Below are 22480 nucleotides of genomic sequence, written 5' to 3'. Positions count from 1 at the left end.
AATTTATATAAGAAAGACTGGTCATCACTGTCACATAAGGTGACTATATATATTCATCTGTATCTCTTTTTATTTTCATCTATCTGGGTTTTATTTTAGTATAAGCATGGAATTGAGTTCTGAATTTTCCTCCCAAATAGTTATGAAGATGAGCAATTCACTGAATTCTCATTTGACCATTCCTTATGATCCCCAAATCAGGATATATGGGCTAACTTTCAAATAACAGGTTGCTTAAGTGGAATGGTGGAATATACTATTTGAAATGAAAACTTTCCTAGAACAGCTAATCTGGGGTCCATATGAACACCTCAGTGCAGTGTTAACAGAGAAGGGGACAAAGGATGAAGAACGTGGAGCTATGACGCCTCCCCCGACTCCTTCTTAATCATTGCCTGAACCTTGCACTCCTTTGCTGAACTTTCCTTCCACAGGTAATAGGGTGTTTTCAGTGTCCTGAAACCCCTTTAAATGCAAATTGTTAAAACTTCTCTGTGAAGCGGACTGTCTGGGAGAAGGGAGGTACAGCATTTTTTGATTAATCTATAAATGATTTTTAATTACTAATAACTGGTATTCATTGAATGACTGTATGTCATGTCATTCAACCCTCATAACTAAGCCACACTGCAGTTATCATTAACTTATTTACAGATGAAGAAACTGACATTCATTGAGATTAAGTAACTTTCCCAAAGTTTCATAGCTACCAGACTGCAGAGCCACGATTTAACTCAATACTGTTTGACACCAAAGCCAGTGCTCTTTATAATGAGAGAAAAGCAAAAACAAGTAATTCAAATCAAACAATGCAGCAATAGAAAGCACGACTAACATCCTTAGAGCTATAATTGGTCTGGCCTGGTTAATAGCTGGCAAAGGAAAACAGATGTTCAAAGAAAGCCCTCCACCCTCGACTGCAGGGAGGATTACCTGGTTGGCAATCAAGGCTTTGAGGACCTCTGCCTGCTTCAGCGTCTTTCATGGTCCCAGGCAAAGTTTCTGGAGCTCTTATATCTTCTTGCCTCAGGAATTAATAACCTTTATTTTAATCACAGAGCAATAATGTTGTTTACAGATAATAATACAGCCCTATAAACCTTATCTGTGGTTAAAAGAAATGAGCTGTATCAGAGATGGCTTGAGAATGTGTGCAAGTTGTGCCTTGAACAGCCAGGAAAGGAACGGCTCCCTATGTGCAAACAGAATCTTTTCTTTACGTCCGTTATCAAAACTGCCAATATCCTATCATCTGTTCTAAGCTCATCTTCCTCTCCCCTTGTTTTTTCTCTTGTCTCTCTTTTGATCCCTTTTCCTTTATTTCTCCTTCCTTTCTTGAAAAATATCCCTCCTCAACTCCAAAGAATCGTGTCAATCCCTGCAGAAAGGATTTGCCGTCAGGGCTGGACATAGGTTATGGCCCAGGTGGTGAGATTGAGGTGCACCTACAGAATCTCCTCCCCAGAGCACGAGTCCCATCTCCCCCCAGCAGGCATCGTTTCCTTAGATATCTACCATTCAGACATCTACAAGGCACTGAAATCTTATTCTAATGCAGGGCAATTAGGTCAAAGTAGCTTACAGTGATAGAATATTTTACAATAAAGTGGTTGCACTTAAGTCATCAAATGAGATCCCAACAAAATCCCTGAGCAACGCAAGGCAGTCATCCCTGTTACACACTCAGGAACCCAAGGTTACGATCCATTAGGAAACCTGCCCCCGTTCACATGCTGGTCAGTGGTGGAGCTGGACATTGAACCCAGGCCTTCTGACTCCAAATCTAGCTCTGTTTGCTGAAGCACAGTGTTACTGAGAAATAGGCTATTTGAAAAGGGTAACAACATTTTCCTTTCTAGTATAGATGGCAAAGGATTAAGCTAGGTTGTAGGTGGTAGAGATCATTTAACCTTAAGCTAGAGACTTAAGTCTGTAAATGACCTTTATGTCTTGAAATTTTAAGTCTGGAAAGGACCATGGTAGTGATAAAATCTTACTATTTTGCTCTACTGGTGAGAAACCCAGGGCCCAGAGAAATATCATGACTAGTTTAATTCGTAGTTAGTTATGGGTGAAGCTGATATCAGAAGCCAGGCTTCCTTGCTCCCAGCTCAGTGTTGTTTTAAAAATGCTACTCAGCCTTTGTCATTGCATTTTTCCAACCTGTGTATAAGTTCATGGTCGGACATGAGAGAGTAATGCTTTTAGGGTTTACAAAGACTGTTTCAGTGACCCTCTTCCGTCCTGATGATGTTTTAGAGGAGGAGCACAAGGTTGGGCTTCCTATGGCTCTTGGTTGAGGTCCTAATTCTGTTACTCCCTCACTGTGTAACACTGGGCATGTTACTGAACCTCTCTGAGCCTTGGTTTCCTAATTTGTATATGGAAGGATGGTATTAGCAGATGAATTTATTTTTTGTACTACCTGTTTTTAACACAAGCCACTCTCCCTTTAGGCAGATGGATGGCAATCAGCATTGCTTCACAGCAAGACAGAGAACAAAGACATTAACTCCAAGCCTTTTAAAATCAAAAGCCCTGGTCCAGATGCCAGACAGAACAATTCTGACAAAATGTGTGATTAGGTAGATTCCCTCTGCGCCTACGCCGCACCCCACCCTCACTCTGCTCTCTTGATGGCACTGTGTAAAGATTTTAAAACTTGAGATGAGAAAGTGTAGGAGAACAGACAAGAGAATTTGAGAATTATAATAGATATTCATAGGACTTTAAGACGTCTCTCACTGAACCCTCCCATTGATTAGCTTCACATAAAACTCTGGAATGTAGCAATATAAGGGACCAGAGAAATATCTGAATAAAAAAGGACCACTGAATACTGAATAGGATTAGTAAAAAAAAAAAAAAAAATTAATTGTACATATTGACATACCACACATGAAATTTAGAAAGCAAAGCAAAAACTCTAAAGGCCACAAATCAACAATGATTACCTACAAAGTAACAAGAATAAGAATGGCCTCATAAGGGAGAAATAAAATAGAAACAAGACAACTTTAGAATACTATCTTCAAAGTGCAAAGGAAAACACCTTTCAACCTGGAATTAATTCTGTACCCAGTGAACCAATCATTAAGGGTAAGAATGAAATAAAGACAAGGTAAAATTATAAGGTCTTAGAAAGGTTGTTATCCATAGACTCATTGAAATTACTGGTTAAACATGTCCTTTAGTAGAAAATAAAATGATTCCAGAGGAAAAGAATGTGTTACAATACAGAAATAAGTTTTGACTGTATCGAAAAATTATAATAATGTTCAGAATAAAATTAATAGTAACTTTGTTTTATTTTTAATACAAACAGGAACTAAAATACCAGACAATAACAACTGAGATTAGGGAGAGTTTGGAATGAAGTTGAAATGTTCTAAAATCGGATGCTGATTAAATTGAGACTTTATTAGAAAACATTAAGTATATGCGTTAGAGGAGTATTCTTTTGATAATGCAAACTTGACGTGTTGCACTTACGATGAAATAGTCCATTTGAGCCCCACCTTCACCCAGACTTTTATCACAGCAGGAAGACCCTTCCGAGTCTTAGCCCCTGCAGTTGCTCTCACCTCCTGCTCTCTCGAATTTACGTTCCATCAACACCACATGTTGGCGTTTCCTGGAACACCCCACACAAGGTCATGCCTCCACGGCCTTCTTCATGTCATTCTTCTCCATGCAATGCCCTTCTCCTCTTTCCTTGCTTGGGCATGTTTATTCATTTTAATGAATTAATTCAAGAAATATTAAATGTGATCGAGTGCAAGGATCCGGGTGTGTGGGTGTGGGTGCGGTGGGGAAAGGGACGGAGGTGAGAAAAAGCTGAAGAATGCTGCTCTGGTCCCTGTCTTCTGGGAGCTTGCAACAGCGACTCGGCGTGGTTTGGTTCACAACTCGTTTTTGGAAGTGTTTTCTTACTCTACTCTCTGATGATGGAGATGCCTCTCCTTGGGCTCACATACCCTACATTTAAAGTTTCTGTTTTCTGCCTGTTTTCCTAACAGGTAAACAATTAGTAAGTCACTAAGCTACTTCAGGTGAGGGATCACACCTCCTTCACCTCAATAACCTTATGCTCAGCGAGTGTTAGTGGCTAAACTGACCAGCATCCAAAGGAAGAGTAGTCGCTTCGAAACCTTCCCTGTTTCTTCTTAGGTGTTTCCTTCTAGAGGTTCTAGGGGACAAGCAAGCTCACTCATATCTTTCTTTTTCCCACAGAGAAAATCTTCACTTACGGGTTTTATTTGTTTGTTTGTTTTGTTTTCGGTTTTGTTTTGTTTTTTTTTTTTTAGAATACATTCACCTCTTTCTTAGAGAGGAATGTTTTATTTCATTATTTCATGTCTTGGAAGAATTCATCCTCTAAGCCTGCTTGAAGCATCTTACCTTCATCTATGTGGTGATTCTACATGACTTCCTGAAAGACTCTCCCCAGTGGCAACATATATGTTGGTACAGTTCTACAGATTGATACCACATTCCTAAAAAGAGGAGAGTGATTAAATATGCTTAGATCAAAGTGTATTTTCTGAAAAAATAAAAATGTGATCTCTCCTCATGTGTCTGCAAATGTTCGGCAAGCTCTCGTCAATTCATGACCTGCCAGTACAGCTGTCCGGGAGACTTCACTATGATGATGGACACGCTCTAATCTGTGGTGTCAGTGAGGTCGCCAGTAGCCACATATGGCCATCAAACACTCAAATCTGACGAGCGAGAATGAAGAATTGACTTCCAAAATTTATTTAATTCTAATTAGTTAAATTTAAATTTAAGCAGCCATAGGTGGCTAGTGCCTACTGTATTGGACAGCACAGACCAAAGAGATGGGAGAGAATTTCCTGTGGAAATCAGGTGATGTGGAATGAAAGAGAAATTGTTCCTGTTTGCAGGGAAGCTTAGGGACAGAGGGAAACTTGCAGAAGTAAGTCATGAGGACTTGAAGAATTGTGGGGAGTTTGGGAAGCTGTAGAACTTGCATTTGAGGCAAATTTAATTACATCTCCCGCAGGAGGGTCTCAGCTGGCACCCAGGGTACACCTTGGTAAGAAACCTCTGTTGTTCTCTGAGCTGCCATGTGGACTGGGTTCTGAGTGCCTGTGCTGTACCTGCAGCACGTTCTTCTGACTTCACTTTCCCTGGTTGAAACTCAGCTGGCAGTGAGCCCTCTGCCTTCCTCTTCAAATAACTGATAAAGTCCATTTTGAGTCAAATAGTGGAGGTTTTCATTGTTTCCTCAGTTGAGGTCAAAGGTAAATTGTTTCCAGCTTTGGTATGACAGCAGCTCACTTAGTCCCCATTTTAATCAACAGTTTCTATTTTACTGTTGGTGCCTACTGGAAGTTTTTTTTAAAAGGGCCTATCAGTGGCGCGTTGGGCGGTCTCGTGGTTCTGTCTCTTGCTTCAACAGTGTTTGGACGGAACAGACCCCGGGACTCCCTTTCTAAAAAAACAAAATAAAAGGGCCTATCATTATTATTATTATGATTATTTACATCTAAACACTTTAGTACCATTAGATTGGTGGGAAAGAAGCTCAGCCAGGCAGGGGCAGTGGTGTGGGAAACACCTCATGGAATGGTAAGTGTGAGAAAGATCAAAGACAGTTGTATTTTGGAAGAATGTAAAAAACAAAGTCTGAAGGATTTGGGGGAGATCTGAAGTGACTATATCATGGGGAGGCAAATCTTGAAATTTTTTCCAATTCTAAATCCTAAGAAAACAGCATAAATGCTCATTATTTTAAAAAAGAAAACTATTGAGAGTTCTGTGCCTCCATAGGTGCAAAGTTTTATGGGCTTGGACTTTGTCCTTTCATATTTGACAAAGATATTGACCACAATCACTGCTGCAAGCAAGTCCTACGACATCCCCTGATATTGAAGCAGATCCTACCAGCAGGGGAGAGGAAATGAGTCCCTGCCGAGGTGTTCATTAATTTTTGCCGCCAGTCTGAAGAAACCTTGTTGTGTGGGCAACAGGATTCATCCCCACTTGCTCAGCTCTATGTGGGAGACAGGGGCCATAGAACCATCTCCTCTTCTCCAATATTTAACAGACAATGATCTATTTTCATGGAAAGCTCTACCAGCTAGAAAGCATCAGTTGATTTGCTCAAGAGGCACAATGAAAGTTCTACCATCAAGATGTAAATGAAAAAGTATTCGTGGGTCAAGATTTTCAATTCTGGTTTAATTTTCTTCATGAATCTTTCCCTAACCACCCCCCCCCCAACCCCCCTGCCCATAATAACGTCTCCCACAGTCCATGGAAATTATTTGTTTATGGATTTAATGCCCTCAACAAGGTTTCTTTTCTCAAGAGCAGGGATGTGACTTTCTGTCTTTATCTGTACGTCTGGCACTTAGGTGATGTTCGAAATGTGTTCACTGGACTGATTGCAATATGGAAATACCAAGGACAGTGCTTGACACATACCAGACCCACAACACATGATAGTTTCTCTTTTCTTTCAAAGATTTTCACTGACTACATTGGGCTTTTTATCTTAATAATTTATACAGATTTTACAGATGCATATGTAAAGGTGTAAAGATTGCTATAAAGGCAGGCACTATAATTCATTTTGGGGAGGAGTTGCCTTTGATAAGGAAAACACCTTGATAAATAAATTAGGATAGAAAGTGAGACCCTAAGAATATTAATTAGGAGAATGCAGGGAAGTAAAACATATACCTAAATTGTTATGCTTTGGAGCAATAAACTTGAAATTTGGTGGAGGATAGTGAAAAAGAGAGGTGAAGAGAGAAAGAGAAAGACTAGTAGTGAAGTTTTGTGGTGTGTTCAAAGGACTTTTAAAAACATGTTTGTCTAATAGTAAACTAATTTTTTTTTTTACTATTTTATAATCATCTCCACTTGCCCAAAAGCTTTATAAATTCTGTCATACTCATAGAAGCCTTGTGAGAGTGAGCTTTTTGGTTTGCTTTGATTTTATTTTTACATTAGGATCTCATAGTATAATGCTGATTGAAAATTACAGTATTATATGTATATTATGATTCTCTTTTTGTAAAAGAAATAAACTACATAGATATTTATGTAGGTATTAATTTGTGTGCATAGAAAAGCATGCAAATCACATTGATCTGTGATTATTTTGGGGGAATGAGGCAGAAGAAAAGGGAAGGTGGGAAAAATGAAGAACTTTCACTTTTTATGTAATTCTTTGAAATTACACAAAATGTAATTATTTGAAAATGGTCAATAGCATGTTTTACTTCTATAATTACCCAAACAAACAAATGAAATAATCCCTTTCCTACTCACCTCACCAGGCTGCCAGGAAGACAAATTAGCATAATCTATGTGAATGTTGTTTTAAAGTGTAAAGTGCTTTGTAAATTCAGAAGTGCTATAAACACAAAGAGGATTATTTATGACATTGAGCAAAATATCCTGTGTCTTTGGCTCCTCATTTCATTATTATTAAAATGAAAGTTAGACTAGATGGTTTCTTAAGCTCCTGCTAGGTTCGGCTTCTTTGTGGGTTGTCCCTGTTGCCTGGTTTTCAGTCACCAAACTCTCAAAACCTCCTCCTCCTACCTGATAGACTTTTGCAGCAGGTCCTTAGGGCTCAGCTGGAACGCCGCCTTGGGCTTTGTAACTGGAGATTATTTAGCCTGTGTCCAAGGAGGGCTGCTTTCTTGCACTAGATGTACAGGGTACCTTTCCTGTTTGCCGACATCACTGGGTTTCCATAAGGCTGGATTAGATGTCTATAAACATCTTTAACGAACAGGATTATTTGAGAACTGGCCAGTACCTGTTCTTGCTTAGAGAAAGCTATTTAACCAGAGGACTATAGCCTGTGATTTTTGGTTACTTGTTTTCTTTTCTTTTTCTTTTTCATTTATTTGGATTCTGATGGCTTCAAAAGTTCTCCCTCTCTCCTTCTTTCCTTCCTCCCTCTCTTCCCTCCTTTCTTCTCCCCTTGTCCCCTTTAAGTTGTTTTCTTTCTACTATATATGTCCACTATTTCATGTCTGTTGGGTCTCACCATATCACCTCCTCAAGACGACTAGGTGAAAACGTGATTTCCCATATTGCCAAATTCCTTCTTTAATTATGTTTTGTTTTGCATTTTAAGATTTTTAGGATGAAATTATTTTATTAGGTTCATTTACATAGAATAAAATGCACACATCTTAAGTATTAAGCTTGAAGGATTTTGACACATCTATACACCCGTGTGACCATGATTCGTAACAAGACAAAGAACATTTCCATCACCTTGGAAAATTCCCTTCTGCCCCTTCTCAGTCAATCCTTCACCAAGGCTACAATTATTCTCGCCACTATCACCATATATTAGTTTTGTCTTTTAAAACATTTAAAAAATTTTTGTAGAGATGGGATCTCACTGTGTTGCCATGGCTGATCTCAAACTCCTGGCTTCAAGCAATCCTCATGACTCAACTTCCCAAAGCACTAGGATTACAGGCGTGAGCCACCGCACCTGGCCAATTTTGCCTTTTTTTGAATCTTATATGAATGAAATCACACAACATGTTCTCTTTATGTATGGAAGCCTTCACTATACATAATGTTTTGGGGCTTTATCCACATTATTGTCTGTATTTATAGTTTGTTTTTTTATATTGCTAAGTAGTATCTCATCACATGAATATAGCACAGGTTATTTATTATAATTATTATTATTCATTGTTGGTTGAAGGACATTTTTGCTATTTCTAGTTTCTGATTAAAGCTGCTATAAACATTCTCATGCAAGTCTTTTGTTGAACTTTTGTTTTCATTTCTGCCTAGGAGTGGGATTTCTGTGACGTGGCATAGGTGTTTATTTAAGCTTATTAGAAACTGACAAACTGTTTTCCAGAGCATTTGAACCATTTTATACTCCCACCAGCATTGCAGAGGAGTTCCAAGTGCTCTACATTCTCAAAAACACTTGGTATTGTTAAGTGTTTTAATACTTTTTGTCTTAATTCAAAAAGTGACATATTCATTTCATGTGCTATAATTTATCACAAAGTAAGGGATTAGAAACTGCCTAACAATCAACAGAGTAAAAAAGGCAACTCACAGAATAGGAGAAAATATTTGCAAATCATATATCTGACAAGGGATGAATATCCATACTATGCAGACAAATCCTAAAATTTAACAACAAAAAATAACCCATGTTGAAGAGATATCTGCACTCCCATATTTATTGCAGCACTATTCACAATAGTCAAGATATGGAATCAACCTAAGTGTCCATCAGTAGGTAAATGGGTAAAGAAAAATGTGATATATGCACACAATGGAATGCTATTCAGCTTTAAAAAAGAAGGAAATCCTGTCATTTGTGACAACATGGATGAACCTAGACGATAGTAAATGAAATAAGCCAGGCACATAAAAAAAAAAAAAAAAACTGCATGATGTCACTCATATGTGAAATCTAAAAAAGTTGATCTCATAGAAATAAAGAATAGAATAGTGGCTACCATGGGTTGGGGTATGGGATATGTTGGGGAGATGTTGGTCAAAGGATATAAAATTTCAGTTAGGTAGGTAGAATAAGTTCAAGAGCTGTATTGTACGATATGGTGAGCATAGTTAATAATGTATTGTACTCTTGACAAATGTGAAGAAAATGGTTACAAAGTGTTCTTATCACAAAAATGTAACTATGTGAGGTAATACCTAGGTTTTGTCATTCCATAGATTTGTCATTCCATAATGTGTATACACTTCAAAACATATATTGAATACATACTATTTTATCCATAAATTTTAAAAAACTGATTCAAAAATTGAATAGAAATTTTCTCCAAAGAAGATAGCCAATAAGCATATGAAAACACGCTTAATTCCACTAATCATTAGAGAAACGCAAATCAAAACTATAACAAGATACTACCTCATATCCATTAAGGTGGTACTATCAATAAAACAGAAAATGACAAGGGTTGACGAAATGTGGAGAAACTGGAGCCCTTGGGCACCATTGGTGGGGAAGGTAAAATGGTATAACCGCTGTGGAAAACTGTATGGGGTTCTTCAAAAAGTTAAAAATGGAATTACTAATAGATCCTAAAATTTTACTTCTGGGTACATACCCAAAGAATTGAAATCAGGGTCTCTAAGAGATATGTGTATACCTATGTGCATAGCAGCAGTATTCACAACAGCTAAAATGTAGAAGTAACCCAAGTGTCCATCAACTGTTGAATGGATAAGCAAAATGTGGTATATCCATACAATGACACATTATCCATCCTTAAAAGGAAGGAAATTCTACAATATGCCACAACATTAATGAACCTTGAGGACACTATGCTAAATGAAATAAGCCAGTCACAAAAAGATAAACACTGCATGATTCCACTTGCATGAGGTACTTAGAGTAGTTGAAATCACAGAGGCAGACAGTAGAATGATGGTTTTCAGGGCCTGGGGGAGGCAGTGAGGGGCAGTTGTTGTTCAGTGGGTATAAGGTTTCAGTTTCACAAGATGGAAAGAGTTATGGAAAAAGACGGTGGTGATGGCTATACATTATGAACGTATTTAATACCACTGAACTGTAAACTTACAAAACTTATGGGGCTTTGGCACCAGAGACTCAGGTTCTCACTAGGCTCTGCTGCTTTAATATTAGCTGTGGGGCTTTGCGGGTAGGGACTGGTAAATACCAGATTTTAAAAAATGGACACCTCCTGAAGTACCCCAGTTATTCCCATGACAGGCACAGCAGGGAATGAAGAGTAGTATATCATTCACTCCCAAGATTCTAGCCAAAGCACTTGCCCTGGGCAGGATATGAAGTACATTTTCACGCATAGAGTTTATGCTCAAAAGGGTGGATGTGGCTAAGCCAAGGCCGGAGGCAAGCCAGCCGCCTGCAGTGCTTGAGCCTTCCCCGGTTTCTGAACAAGCCCCCCCCCCCACCCCCAAAGTCCCCAGGGAAGAATTCAGTTCGCCCAGCTTTCTAGCCTCTTCAGGACAAACAGGAAGGATAGGAAATTGTTGTCATTAACCTTCATGTCTCAAATCATATCCCTAATGCTCTCAGGCCTTTTAATTTTGAATTTCAAAAAATATCTTACCTTTTTCATAAACCATAGATAAATTTTCTTTTAAAAATGGAAAGTGAATATTAAGACTTTATTTTGAAGGTGAGAGACTAAGGAATAATATCATTTTTTTTTCTTTTCTATGCTTCCAAACATTTTAAAAATTAAAAAAGTCACAAAATGGGTAGACTTTAGGATTTCTGGCTGAGGGAGATGTGAGGCCTTGGTACTGACTTAATAAGGGAATGGGAGGACCCTGCTTGTTTCAGGTGCTCCACGAAGTGGTGGGGAATTGGGCCTCATCTGCCACCCTATACACCCACGGGCCTTGTGGTACGGGAGTTCAAGGAGAGCAATGGTTCCTGCCACCTGAGGCTCCAGGAATGGGACTGTTGGTGATGGGTCCCAGGGTATCCCTCCGCTGTTTCAGCAGTCCTAGCCCTGGCTAGCATTGGCAAGCCACCAGGGAAGACCCAGAGCCAGAAAGTGGAAGCTGAGGATGTTTGCATGTGAGGATGTGGCAGTAAGGATCAACTAAAGGGTGCACAAAGGCCGACGTCATGGGCTCGGGAACAGTGGAGGTTCTTTGCTCTGTTTCGGCACCTAACGTAGTGTCGGCACATAGTAAAGGCTCAATATATGTCACTGAATACACGAGGGAAATATGGGGAGAATAAGTGGGTGTATGAACTAGCTGGGCTGGATTTCCCCTTGGGACCTTCTCCCTAACAGAAACTCCCAGTGATTTGGAGGAACAGTTTCTCCCGCAATGGTCAGCCTGGACAAGAGAGGAAAATCCAAGTCTTCTGCAAGAAGACCACGTTAGAAGCAGTCAAGAGCCACCTTTTTAGGTGGTAGACCCTGTGGGCTAGAATAATCTCATGCAAAAACTAGGAAATAAGATTTGTGCTGCTCCACTGAGAAGAGGAATAAGCACCTGATGCTGACCCTCGCTCCATCCTGACCATGGAGACCAGCACTAGCAGGGGCCTCTCTGGCCAGAGGGTAGACACTCCTGGCCCTGCTTGGCAGTTCCTCTTCAAATTGATTGCAAAGGGTGGCTTGATTCTGGGCAAGAAGTTGGCGTTCTAATGAACATGGGCATGATGTGGTTGACAGATGATGTGGATGGCAACTTCCCTCCTTGCAGGGTCTCCAAATGTTTGAAGTTCTTCACTATTACAAAAATTTTCTAACATAAAGCAAAGCTGAAAGACTTTTACAAAGGTGGGATACTTTTACCTACATACCCATCACCTAGATTCTATCGTTAACATTTACTATCCTTGTTTTATCACCTATCTGTATATTTACCTATCTCCCAATCCACCCATTAATTCATCTTAGTTTTTTGATGCATTTCAGAGTGAATTGCAGACATCAGTGCACTGGTAAATACTCCAGCATTCACACCCTTTACTAAAGTTCACTGTCTATATACAGCTTTTGTTCTTTTGAGATAAAATTTGCCTGCAATGGAATTCTCAAATCAATAGTATGTATTAGATGAGTTGAGTTTTGACAAATGTATATGAAGATATAGAACATTTGCATCACCCTAAGAAGTTCCTCATGCCCTTTCCGAGTCAATTCCCAACCCATCCATATGCAACTCCTGCTCTGATTTTTTTTTCCACCATAGATTAATTTTGTCTGTTCTAGAACTTCTATCAATGGAAGCAAAGAGTATGTGTTCTTTTGCGCATGGCTCCTTTCACTCAATAAAATGTTTCTGAGATTCATCCATGTCGTTTTGTGTATCAGTAGTTTGTGCTTTTTTGCTATTCCATTGAATGAATCTATCACAGTTTATTAATCCATTCTCATATTGACAAATACTTGAATGTTTTTGCCATTATGAACAAAACTGCTATGAACATTCTTGTATTTTGAGGACATATGTTTGAATTTCCCTTGGATAAATACCTAGGAGTTACTGAGTCATAGAGTAGGTAACTGTTCAGTTTTATAAGAATCTGCCAGACTTTTTCCCAAAGTGTTTATACCATTGTATATTCCCACCATTACTGTATAAGAAGGGAGAAAGCTTTTGCTACTTCCAAAGAGACCTTTTTATATACACATACATTTTCCTAATGGGAGACATGACTGATGACATTAGGGACATGAGCATGGAACACAGGAACACCTCTTACCACCATCACCAGTACAAACCTGGGCTTCAGGAGGAAGGTTAATTGTGCAAGGAATCCTGAGACCAGCATGAGCTCCTGTCAGACCACAGGACACTCAACTGATCAGGGCATAGGAGGCCCTGGTCTCATTGGTAGACAAGTGTCTCAGTGATGAGTCATGACACCTATGCCCATGAAGCAGGTAAATAAATTCTTTGTTCTTTATTGGTAGCCCTTGAAGATAAGGATGGTCAAATAAAATACTATTATGTGGAGAAACCCAGGCCTTGTTAAAATTTAATAGTTAGGAATGCAGTATTAATGCCAAGAAGCAGCTAATTGGCATCATATTTGAGAGTGTGGGTCAAGGTGTGGAGTCAAATACAGGGAGTTTTTTGGAAGATGCTGCTAGTGGCTTTTCCAGTACAGAAGTGGGTTCTTTGTTTATTTTCCTCTCTAACTAATCTAGCCCATATGCTTAGCTAGGAAGCCTTCTGCAGGGAGTTAGCTACGCTCCCAGCAAAGAATCGGGTCCCACAGGCAGGGGTCATCGCAAAGGATGAAAAAATAATAGAAAATAGAAATAAAACAATACACAGAGGCAAAAATATAGTTTATAAAGAATAGATTTATGAATATAGAAAAAGCGAGGGTGCTTGGGTGTCCCCAAAATATTCCCATGAATTTTGAGGCCAAGACTGAAGTTTCACATCAGTATTTATAGGTACAGTGGTCGGTTGCCAGGGGTAACAGATTTACATAACAGGTAGTTCGTTTTAGGTTCAAAGTCTCCCAGAAGGCTTCTATAGGTCCCTTAATTAAATCTATCTGCATGAACAAACGGTTACAAAATCTTTCTAGGGCAAACTTCTAAGTTCTAAGACAAAACTATCACTTTAGCAGAAAAGTTAAACAGAGATAGTGCCTTCATATTTTATCTAGTCAATGTGTATAGCTGTCCCTTAGGCTAGTTGCCCTTAGCCACAGATGTCTGTCTCTCGGGCAGCATCAGCTCCCTGTCCCGTGGCTCCATGCAAACCTGCTTTGTCATTCAAAGCAGGCGAGAACCACAGGCTTGAGACTGCAACTGCTACTGACCATTGAGACGCCCTCCTGAGGCCAGGCAGCTTTTGATAGGCGAACTAACAGGTTCGCATATTCCTTCAGGGCAAAGCCTTGCAAAACTCCTGAAATTATTTCTGTCTCTAATATATTAATGATAATCTAGCTGCCAACAGCCTTCTTCATATCTCTTTGAATGACAATGTCCCTTGCTCAACAATTTTCTAAACACTCTTTAGATAACAATTTTATGACTATCCTTCATTGGGTTAGGCTTAAAATTAATAAATCTAATGGTTTTATTGCAAAGTCTTGCCTTTTGCTTCCTTTTTAAGATGACACAATTTATAATATGCACGGTTTGCTGTCTGTCTCCTCCCTTTATGTATATAGCAAATGAGTAAACATTTGGCCATTAAACAGATGGTCATAGAGTTGGTTCAATGTTTGTGAGCATAGCAACCCGAGAGCCTCTTATCTGAAATAGCCTAGGAATTAGCCTGGACACGGTAGACAGTTTGTTCAACCGGCTACTTTAGGATATGTGCTTTGAAAAGCAAAGTAGTTGAAAAGAAAGCAGAATTACAGAATGTCAGAGCCAGGGGGAAAAATCTGGGGGTGATCCAGTACCTCCTCCCCAACTTACAAGGGAGATAGTAGGAGGGATGGGCCTGACTCCTGTGCTTGCAGTCCAAGATTGTTGTAGTTAAGATTTTTGTTTACGATGAAGGAGAAATAAACTCTAGTATTAATAGCTTAAATTCAGGCAGGTTTATGGAAAGGATGAAGAGGCATCTTGCAGAAACAAAGCATGGCTGGGGCTTGTGGGCACCGACTGGGGAAATGAGATGCTGTTAATGGCCGATGCCGCCACTGACCCTGGGTCCACGTGGTCTGTTGTCCCCTGTGGGCACCTGTTCCACTCTCTCGCCCTTCCCTTAGCCTGGCATTCCCTGTGTGTTCTCAACACGTAATTGAACATGGCTGCTCCAGCCCCTGACACTTTAGGTCATATTAAAAGGCATAAAATGAGCTGGCCCTTCGAAATGTATCTGTGGGAATGATAGTTGAAAATCCAATATCTTGACTCCCAGTTTAGTGCTTCCTGCTGAATTTTCTTTTCTGAACATAAGCACAGTCTTTGGGAAAGTTTAACCTCAGTTCCCTCACTGGCAAGAAAGGGACATTGATAGTTCTGCCCTGCAGGGTTTCTGTGCTGATTAAATGCATTTAAAATGTGTAGCATGAGTGGAAGGATGCCCAGCGAGCACCTCAAGCCATTAGCTGCTGCTCTCCTTTTGTTCCTGCCAACCTCCCCTTCACCTGCCCACCAGCCCACTCTCCGCTCACGCCTGTCCCACTGGGTGCCAAGTGGGGCTAGAACGCATTCCCTGGGCTCCCTTGCTTGCTCGCTCCCGGTTAGGTCTGGCCCATGAGGGGTGCTTGATGGAGCCAGGAAGTGAGAGGAGAGTGAGGTCAGCATTTCTCCCCTCTTCCTCCTGCTCTGGCACTGAGTACCTGGCAATAGCTGCATCTTTCTGTTACCTCAGTGCCCCTCTTCCACGGGCCCAATTCTCAGCGGGTCTCCATGGCATTATTTCTCTTTGTTTCTTTGTTTTCCACCAGGGAAGGTCCAGAGACATTCTCTTCTCCAAGGCATTCAGAAGTGCACGGTTAGGGGAACACCAGCATCCACGAACAGGTCCCATGGTGCCCACCTCTGTAGGCTGGAGGTAGTGGCTGGACACGCTGCCGGGGATTTGCCCTCCCTGATGTCTGAGAAGACCAGGATTCTGGAGGAGTAGGGGCCTGGTTCCATCCACACTCGGAGGGGGAGACTGTCCAAGAGCGAGGCCCACTGGGGATCACTGTAGGAATCTGCCTACCGCAATGTTATAAGCATACAGTAATTCTAGCCACTCAGTGTAAGTGCAGTGATAGCTCACTGTGGTTTTTATTTTCATTTCCTGACGACTAGTGGTTTTGAGCATCTTTTCATGTGCTCATTGATGCCTACATAACTTCCTTTGTGTATTATTTGCTGAAATACGTGATCCATTTTTAACTGAGTTATTTGTCAGTTATCATTGCAAAGTTATGAGAAGATTTTATGTGGTAATGATATCAGTCCATCTGTACTGTGAATATTATATGTGACTTGCCTTTTCATTTTCTTGATGAAATCTTTCAATAGTAAAAGTTTTAAATTCTGATGATGTCTACTTTACCAAATATTTTTTACCTCAATAGCTTGTCCTTTTTGTATCCAATATATAAAACTATTGCTTAATTCAAGATCATAAAGGTTTTCTCCTTCATTTTCTTCTACAAGTTTATAGCTTTAGCTTCTATCTTTAGTAAAGGAAAGAGAAGATCATTTAAAAATGGGTATAATTTTTCAGAAGTGATTACACCAAGCCAACAATAACAAGCTGCTATGAAATAGAAGCCCAGACCAAATATGGTTGTCAAAATAAAAAGCTGAATAGTAGCATAGAGTAGTTATAGTACTAACAACCAAAACATTTATTGAATACATACTGTGCTCTTTTCTCAGTGCCTGACAAGTTTTAATTTACTTATGCTTCAGAAAAACCTTTTGAGAAAGATATTATTATTATTATTATTACCTACATTTCACAGATAACAAAACGGAGGCATGGAAACCTTAAATACCTTTTCTAGGTCATAGAACTCTCAAGTAGCAAGGAGTGCATGGCAAAGTGGACACGGTTGAATATGAGTTGGTGAGCTGAGAGGTTAAACTGAGGTCTTTGTCTAAAACAGTACAAAAGGGTGATATCTTCTCTTAGGAGGATAAAACATAAAGAGGCATAGAAGGAAGGCCCAAGGTAAATGAGTCCTGAAACGACTTCTAGAAGGAAGGAATGGAGACAGGAGGTGCACAGATAATCAAAGAAATAACCAAACACAAGAAAATCTCCCTGGCTTGTCTTTAGATACAAAAGATCTACTAAAATATGAAAGGAAAACTTAAAACATCCACATGCACACACACACATACGTGTACACACAGGCACACACCTAGGCAAATCCCAATGAAAATTCAGAGTTTTAAAGTATTCCATTGAAAAAGAGAGAGAGAAAGAGAGCAGATTATATTCGGGAAAAATAAAATAAGAATTCACAAAAGTGGTCATATGTGGGATAAAGAAGAGCAAGATTCTATTATGTTGCAGAGCTAATTGTGGATAATATAATTGTGGATTGAATTATATATATATATATATTTTTTTTTTTTTTTGAGACACAGTCTCACTCTGTTACCCAGGCTGGAGTGCAGTGGTGCCATCACAGCTCACTACAACCTCAAAATCCTGGGCTCAAGGGATCCTCTCGCCTCAGCCTCCTGAGTAGCTGGGACTATAGGTGTACGCCACCATGCCTGGCTAATTTTTAAATTTCTTTGTAGAGATGGGTCTCACTATGTTACCCAGGCTGGTCTCGAACTCCTGGTCTCAAGTGATCCTCCTCACTCAGCCTTCCAAAGCATTGGGATTACAGGCATGAGCCACCATGCCTGGCTTGGTTATATATTTTTGTAAAGTAAGACTTTCATAAAATGCAAGAAACACAAAGTAAAGTATATTGTTAATAATCTCTTATCAAAGTTACGGATGATGTCAACAGAAATTGGAAGATGTCAGGAAAATGTAAACAAAGAAATTATTTGTGTAGGAAAGCTGTACTATCGCAAGGCAATTTTAGAGTCCAAAAAGTATTCCAAATCCATGTAAAAGGGAAATTCGAACTAGCTAAACTTAGGTTTTGGGGGATCTAACTGTTCTTTTCAGCAAGTATCAATATCTGAGAAATAACCAATTGGCACACTGTATTGTTACTGTTTATTTATGTTACTGTTTTCATGGCTGCTCTCTTAAGATTTGAGAGGTTCAGCGCTCTATGTATATAGAACAACATAAATATATCTGAAACATACAGGAAAAAACCAAGGTGTTTTTCCTCTTCTTTCATGGTCGACACAGAATACTTCACCTCTGGTCACCAAAATGTACTTGGGAATTTCTCAGTTCTCTAGCAGACACTAGGTAGGTGTCCTCTAATTCAATTCAATTCTGACACTATCTACCTAGAGATAGCATCAGATCCCCAAGGTTGAGGGCTCAGTCCCACAAGACTGCTCCCCACTTCAGATGCCAATCTCAAGCACAGGTCGTAACCTGCACTTCATAACCCTACTGGCTATAAATGGGGTTTCCATGGCCCCCTCCTTGGATTTGATTAATTTGCTGGAGCAGCTCACAGAACTCAGGAAAACACTTTACTTACATTTATTCATTTATTAATAAAGAATGTCACGAAGAAAAGCAATGAACAGCCAGATGGAAGAGATCATAGAGTGAGATATGGAAGAGGAACATGAAGCTTCCCTGCCCTCCCTGGCTGCACCTTCCTCCAGGAGCCTACACGGGTTCAGCCATCTGGAAGCTCATCAAACCCTGCCCTCGGGTTTTTATGGAGACCTCACTAAGTAGGCATGATTGATTAAATCACTGGAGACTGGTGATCAACTCAGCTTCAGCCCCTCTCCCTTCCCCAGAGGTTGAAGGGTGGGGCTGAAAGTCCTCTAATTACAGCAACCAACCCTCATCCTGAGGCTATCTAGGGGCCCCAGCCAATCACCAGTCATCTCATTAGCACAAAAAACACTTATCACCACTCTGGAGATTAGGAGCTGTATGTCAGGAAAAGGGATAAAGGCCAAATATATAATATCAATGTATTTCACAATAACCATTTCATAACAGTGCCTGGTACTTACTGAAAACATACATATACTCACTGAATACAATGTATATCCCAACAGCACTTAAGGACTTACACTGGGGCAGTCATCAAACAGGTATTTCATTGTTTCTGCACCGCAGACTGGTACCTCCATTAGGTGGCAAAAGGGTGCCAGGGGAGGGACAAACCAACTAGTGGGGGCTCTCACAGGAAACCACCAGAAAAGGAGGGCTAGTCTGCTTGCTCAGACAGATGCCCTGACCTGAACTGATATGGGTCAGTTATTCTCTAAAAAAATTCATAACTTAAAAGTCAATTGCATAAGACTGTTATGCTTTTCTGCAGGTCAATCAATAGTTTATCCAACCAGAGCCCTTCCAGGGAATGAGCCAATAAATGCAGTTTTCACAGAGCCCTAAGAAGTGAAAACATTTAGGGCTCAAAACTCTAGGTAAAAATCTCAATTCTGAGTTTTAAAAAGTAATACCAAAGCGGTGTCTGGTGATGTATACGGCAGGCAGTAGAACAGATGTTATTAGTTTTTGTTAATTCCATTGGCTACTAATTTCCCCTTTTTCATGCCACCGTCTCCTGCCTTCTCTTCCTGAGTCCCTGAGTGTGTCCTCTGCCCTCTTTCCTCCTCATTTCCCTTCCACTCAGGTCCTTGAGACCCCAATAGCACAGGCTGGCCTTGACCCCAGGCTCAGCCAGGAGAGTGATGGGGAACTTTTTGCACTCTGACAGCTCCATCCTGCTACTAGCCTCACTGGCAATCCACCCTGGCCCAGGCTGCCTGCAGCAGGATTACAATGTCAACCCGAAGTTGGGCTTTATTCCTACAAAATCATCATCCCTAGGAAGCTGAACCCCAGAATGGAGACAAGCTGTACCAGGGCCAGTGTCCTACTTCTGGACCTATGGGTGGGGATGAAGTCCTCCCCTGAGGCCAACAGGCTCCTTCTGCCGCCACCCTTTCTCCTTCACTGAGGAGGGAAGCCTGGTTAGGCTCTCTTTACTCAGAGACTGCAGCCCTAGGGCTTTGTGGGAGGCTCCCGGGAGTCTGGCACTATGCTAAGTACATGTCTGGGGGCCTCGGGGGCATGCCTGGGTTTACCAAATTAAGCCCCTCAAAGCCTCATCCAGCTTTGAGCACATCTTTTGTCTCCTAACGGATGAGGAGTTTAGCAATAAGTCCTGTGACTTAACTGATGAAGAAATAGCAGAGTGACAGCCAGACATAAGAGGGAAGAGCTGCTGGAGGATGCTGACTGCTGCAGCCACAGAGATAGATGGAATTGTTCCTTGTGTTTGATCATAATGTTACCGAAAGTTCAATACTTGTCCCTGAGGCTGAATCAGTGAGAATGAAGAATGAGGACAAGTGGTTTGAGGAAAAGGAAAAAGAAGTTTATTAATTTGCCATCAAATGAGGAGGGCAGCAGACTAACGTATCAAAAGACCACCATTCTGCCTTTAAGCAGATAAACAGGGCTTTTTAAAGGTAAGTTTCCAGTGGTTGGGCTTGGGTCTGTGTGACCAGTGTCACATGTCATGGCTTTGGGCCTGGTCAATCTTATCTTCAGCGGCAATGATCTTGTGACTCTTGTCCAGACAATTCTGTTGAGCCAGCTCCTGTGGTTTAAGATAATAGAAAACAAACAGCAAAGAACATTTTTGTGCCCTTTTGATTACGGGCCTCAGGAAGGAATGTAGGTTTTAATTCCCAGAAAGGGTGGGGGGTTTTAAAAAGACAACTCATAAAACATTTTTTTTTTTTTTTTTTGAGACAGAATCTCACTGTGCTGCCTGAGCTAGAGTACAGTGGCATCAGCCTAGCTCACAGCAACCTCAAACTCCTGGGCTCAAGTGATCCTCCTGACTCAGCCTCCTGAGTAGCTGGGACTACAGGCACATGCCTCCATGCTCAGGTAATTTTTTCTATTTTTAGTTGCCTGGCTAATTCTTTTTCTACGTTTAGTAGAGACGGGGTCTCACTCTTGTTCAAGCTGGTCTCGAACTCCTGACGTCAAGTGATCCTCCCGCCTCAGCCTCCCAGAGTGCTAAGATTACAGGTGTGAGCCACCATGCCTGGGCCAGTAAAACATTTTGTTGCCCTTTTCCCGAATTTTACCTATGTTACAATAAGAGGTTTGTGTTTAGGAAACATAATCTAACCCATATCATGTTTGAAGGACTTCTCATGGCAGGTTTCATGGACTCTCAAGTTTCAGACACTGAATCTACAAAGGCTATCCAAGACAAAACTTAAACCACACCGGCAGGTCCTCAATTTACTTAAGTCATTTGAGTCTGAGTATATGTCTGGTGACTTGTCTCTAAGAGACTGCCTTATCTTAACTTAAAACATTCCAGTCCTTTAGGCAAACCTTCATTTCTTTAACCAAGTATAAATCAAAGAATCTTTAAACCTATATATGCCAAATGCTATATATAAACCTATAATGCTCCCCTTCAAGCTGTCCCATCTTTTTGGGCCAAACCAATGTATGCCTTCCATGTCTTGATTTGTGACTTTATGTGTAATTCCTGTCTCCCTGAAATATATAAAACCAAACTTCTGTGGGACCCCTTGCTCAAGGCTTTTTGGGCATGGCTCAAAATAAACCTCTTTAAATGATTTTATAGAGTTTGGGTTCTTTCCCATTGACAATATAAAATGGCTGACTGTCTAAATAATACACCAGAGGTGGCATTTTCAGGGAAGGGATGTGGAGACAAAAGTGTGGATGAGGAGAGCACCATGACTGTGGCTCAAAGCAGGACTGTAAAACAATGAATGTCGCCAGCCAGATGTCAAATTGAAACCTGGTGCCAACTGTCACGATTGGTGGAGAGGTGTGTAGGCAGGAAGAAAATTAATGTGACCTTATGGAGTACTGTACTGGGAATTCAAGTCTTTGCTCAGATGATACTTATAAGCAGGATACAACTCCTTGCCAAGGTAGTTCCCTTTGTTACAAAAAGGGGAGTTGTGTTCCGTATCTGCAGTGCCAAAGTATATTTAGGGAAGAAGCTGTGGATGCTTCACGTCAGGGCTATGATCCTGGGAATTTACTGGGCTATTGATTTGGAAACTGTGAACTCCACAGTAGTGGCTATATAAACATGTAAAACTGAAAATACGTTCTATGGAAGGCTGCTGTGTATCAATGCTAGGTCATCCCTAACATACATGATCATGCTCTAATTTTCACTCATCTGCAGGAGGAAATGTCCTGTGCTGAAGCTGAGTATTGTGTATCTTTGACAGATAGTGGATAACTAGATTTGGGCACATGAAGGATGGTACTTCCTATGTGAAGGCTTGGTATGTGTCAACAAAGAATGCAACAAAATCACAGTCCTAAATCATGAGTGTTGGCCTGAGAAGTGCAACTACTAAGGTGTTTGCAATGATAGAAAAACTGCCACTGTTGGTAAGACTGGGTCCCC

The 22480-nt window shown here is 40.6% G+C and overlaps 1 protein-coding gene across 1 annotated transcript in view; it reads right to left on the bottom strand.

Annotated features, from left to right (window-relative positions):
* Positions 1 to 19181, bottom strand: part of REG4 (regenerating family member 4) — a 40201-nt gene extending 21020 nt beyond the window's left edge. The window contains exon 1 of the mRNA XM_069479242.1: positions 19122 to 19181. Within this exon, the coding sequence (XP_069335343.1) occupies positions 19122 to 19181 (60 nt within the window). The remainder of the gene's footprint in view (positions 1 to 19121) is intronic.
* Positions 19182 to 22480: the final 3299 nt, after the last annotated feature.

The sequence above is a fragment of the Eulemur rufifrons genome, chromosome 8, assembly GCF_041146395.1.
Source record: "Eulemur rufifrons isolate Redbay chromosome 8, OSU_ERuf_1, whole genome shotgun sequence".
Taxonomy (NCBI): Eukaryota; Metazoa; Chordata; class Mammalia; order Primates; family Lemuridae; genus Eulemur; species Eulemur rufifrons.
This window is presented reverse-complemented; position numbering and strand designations above follow the sequence as displayed.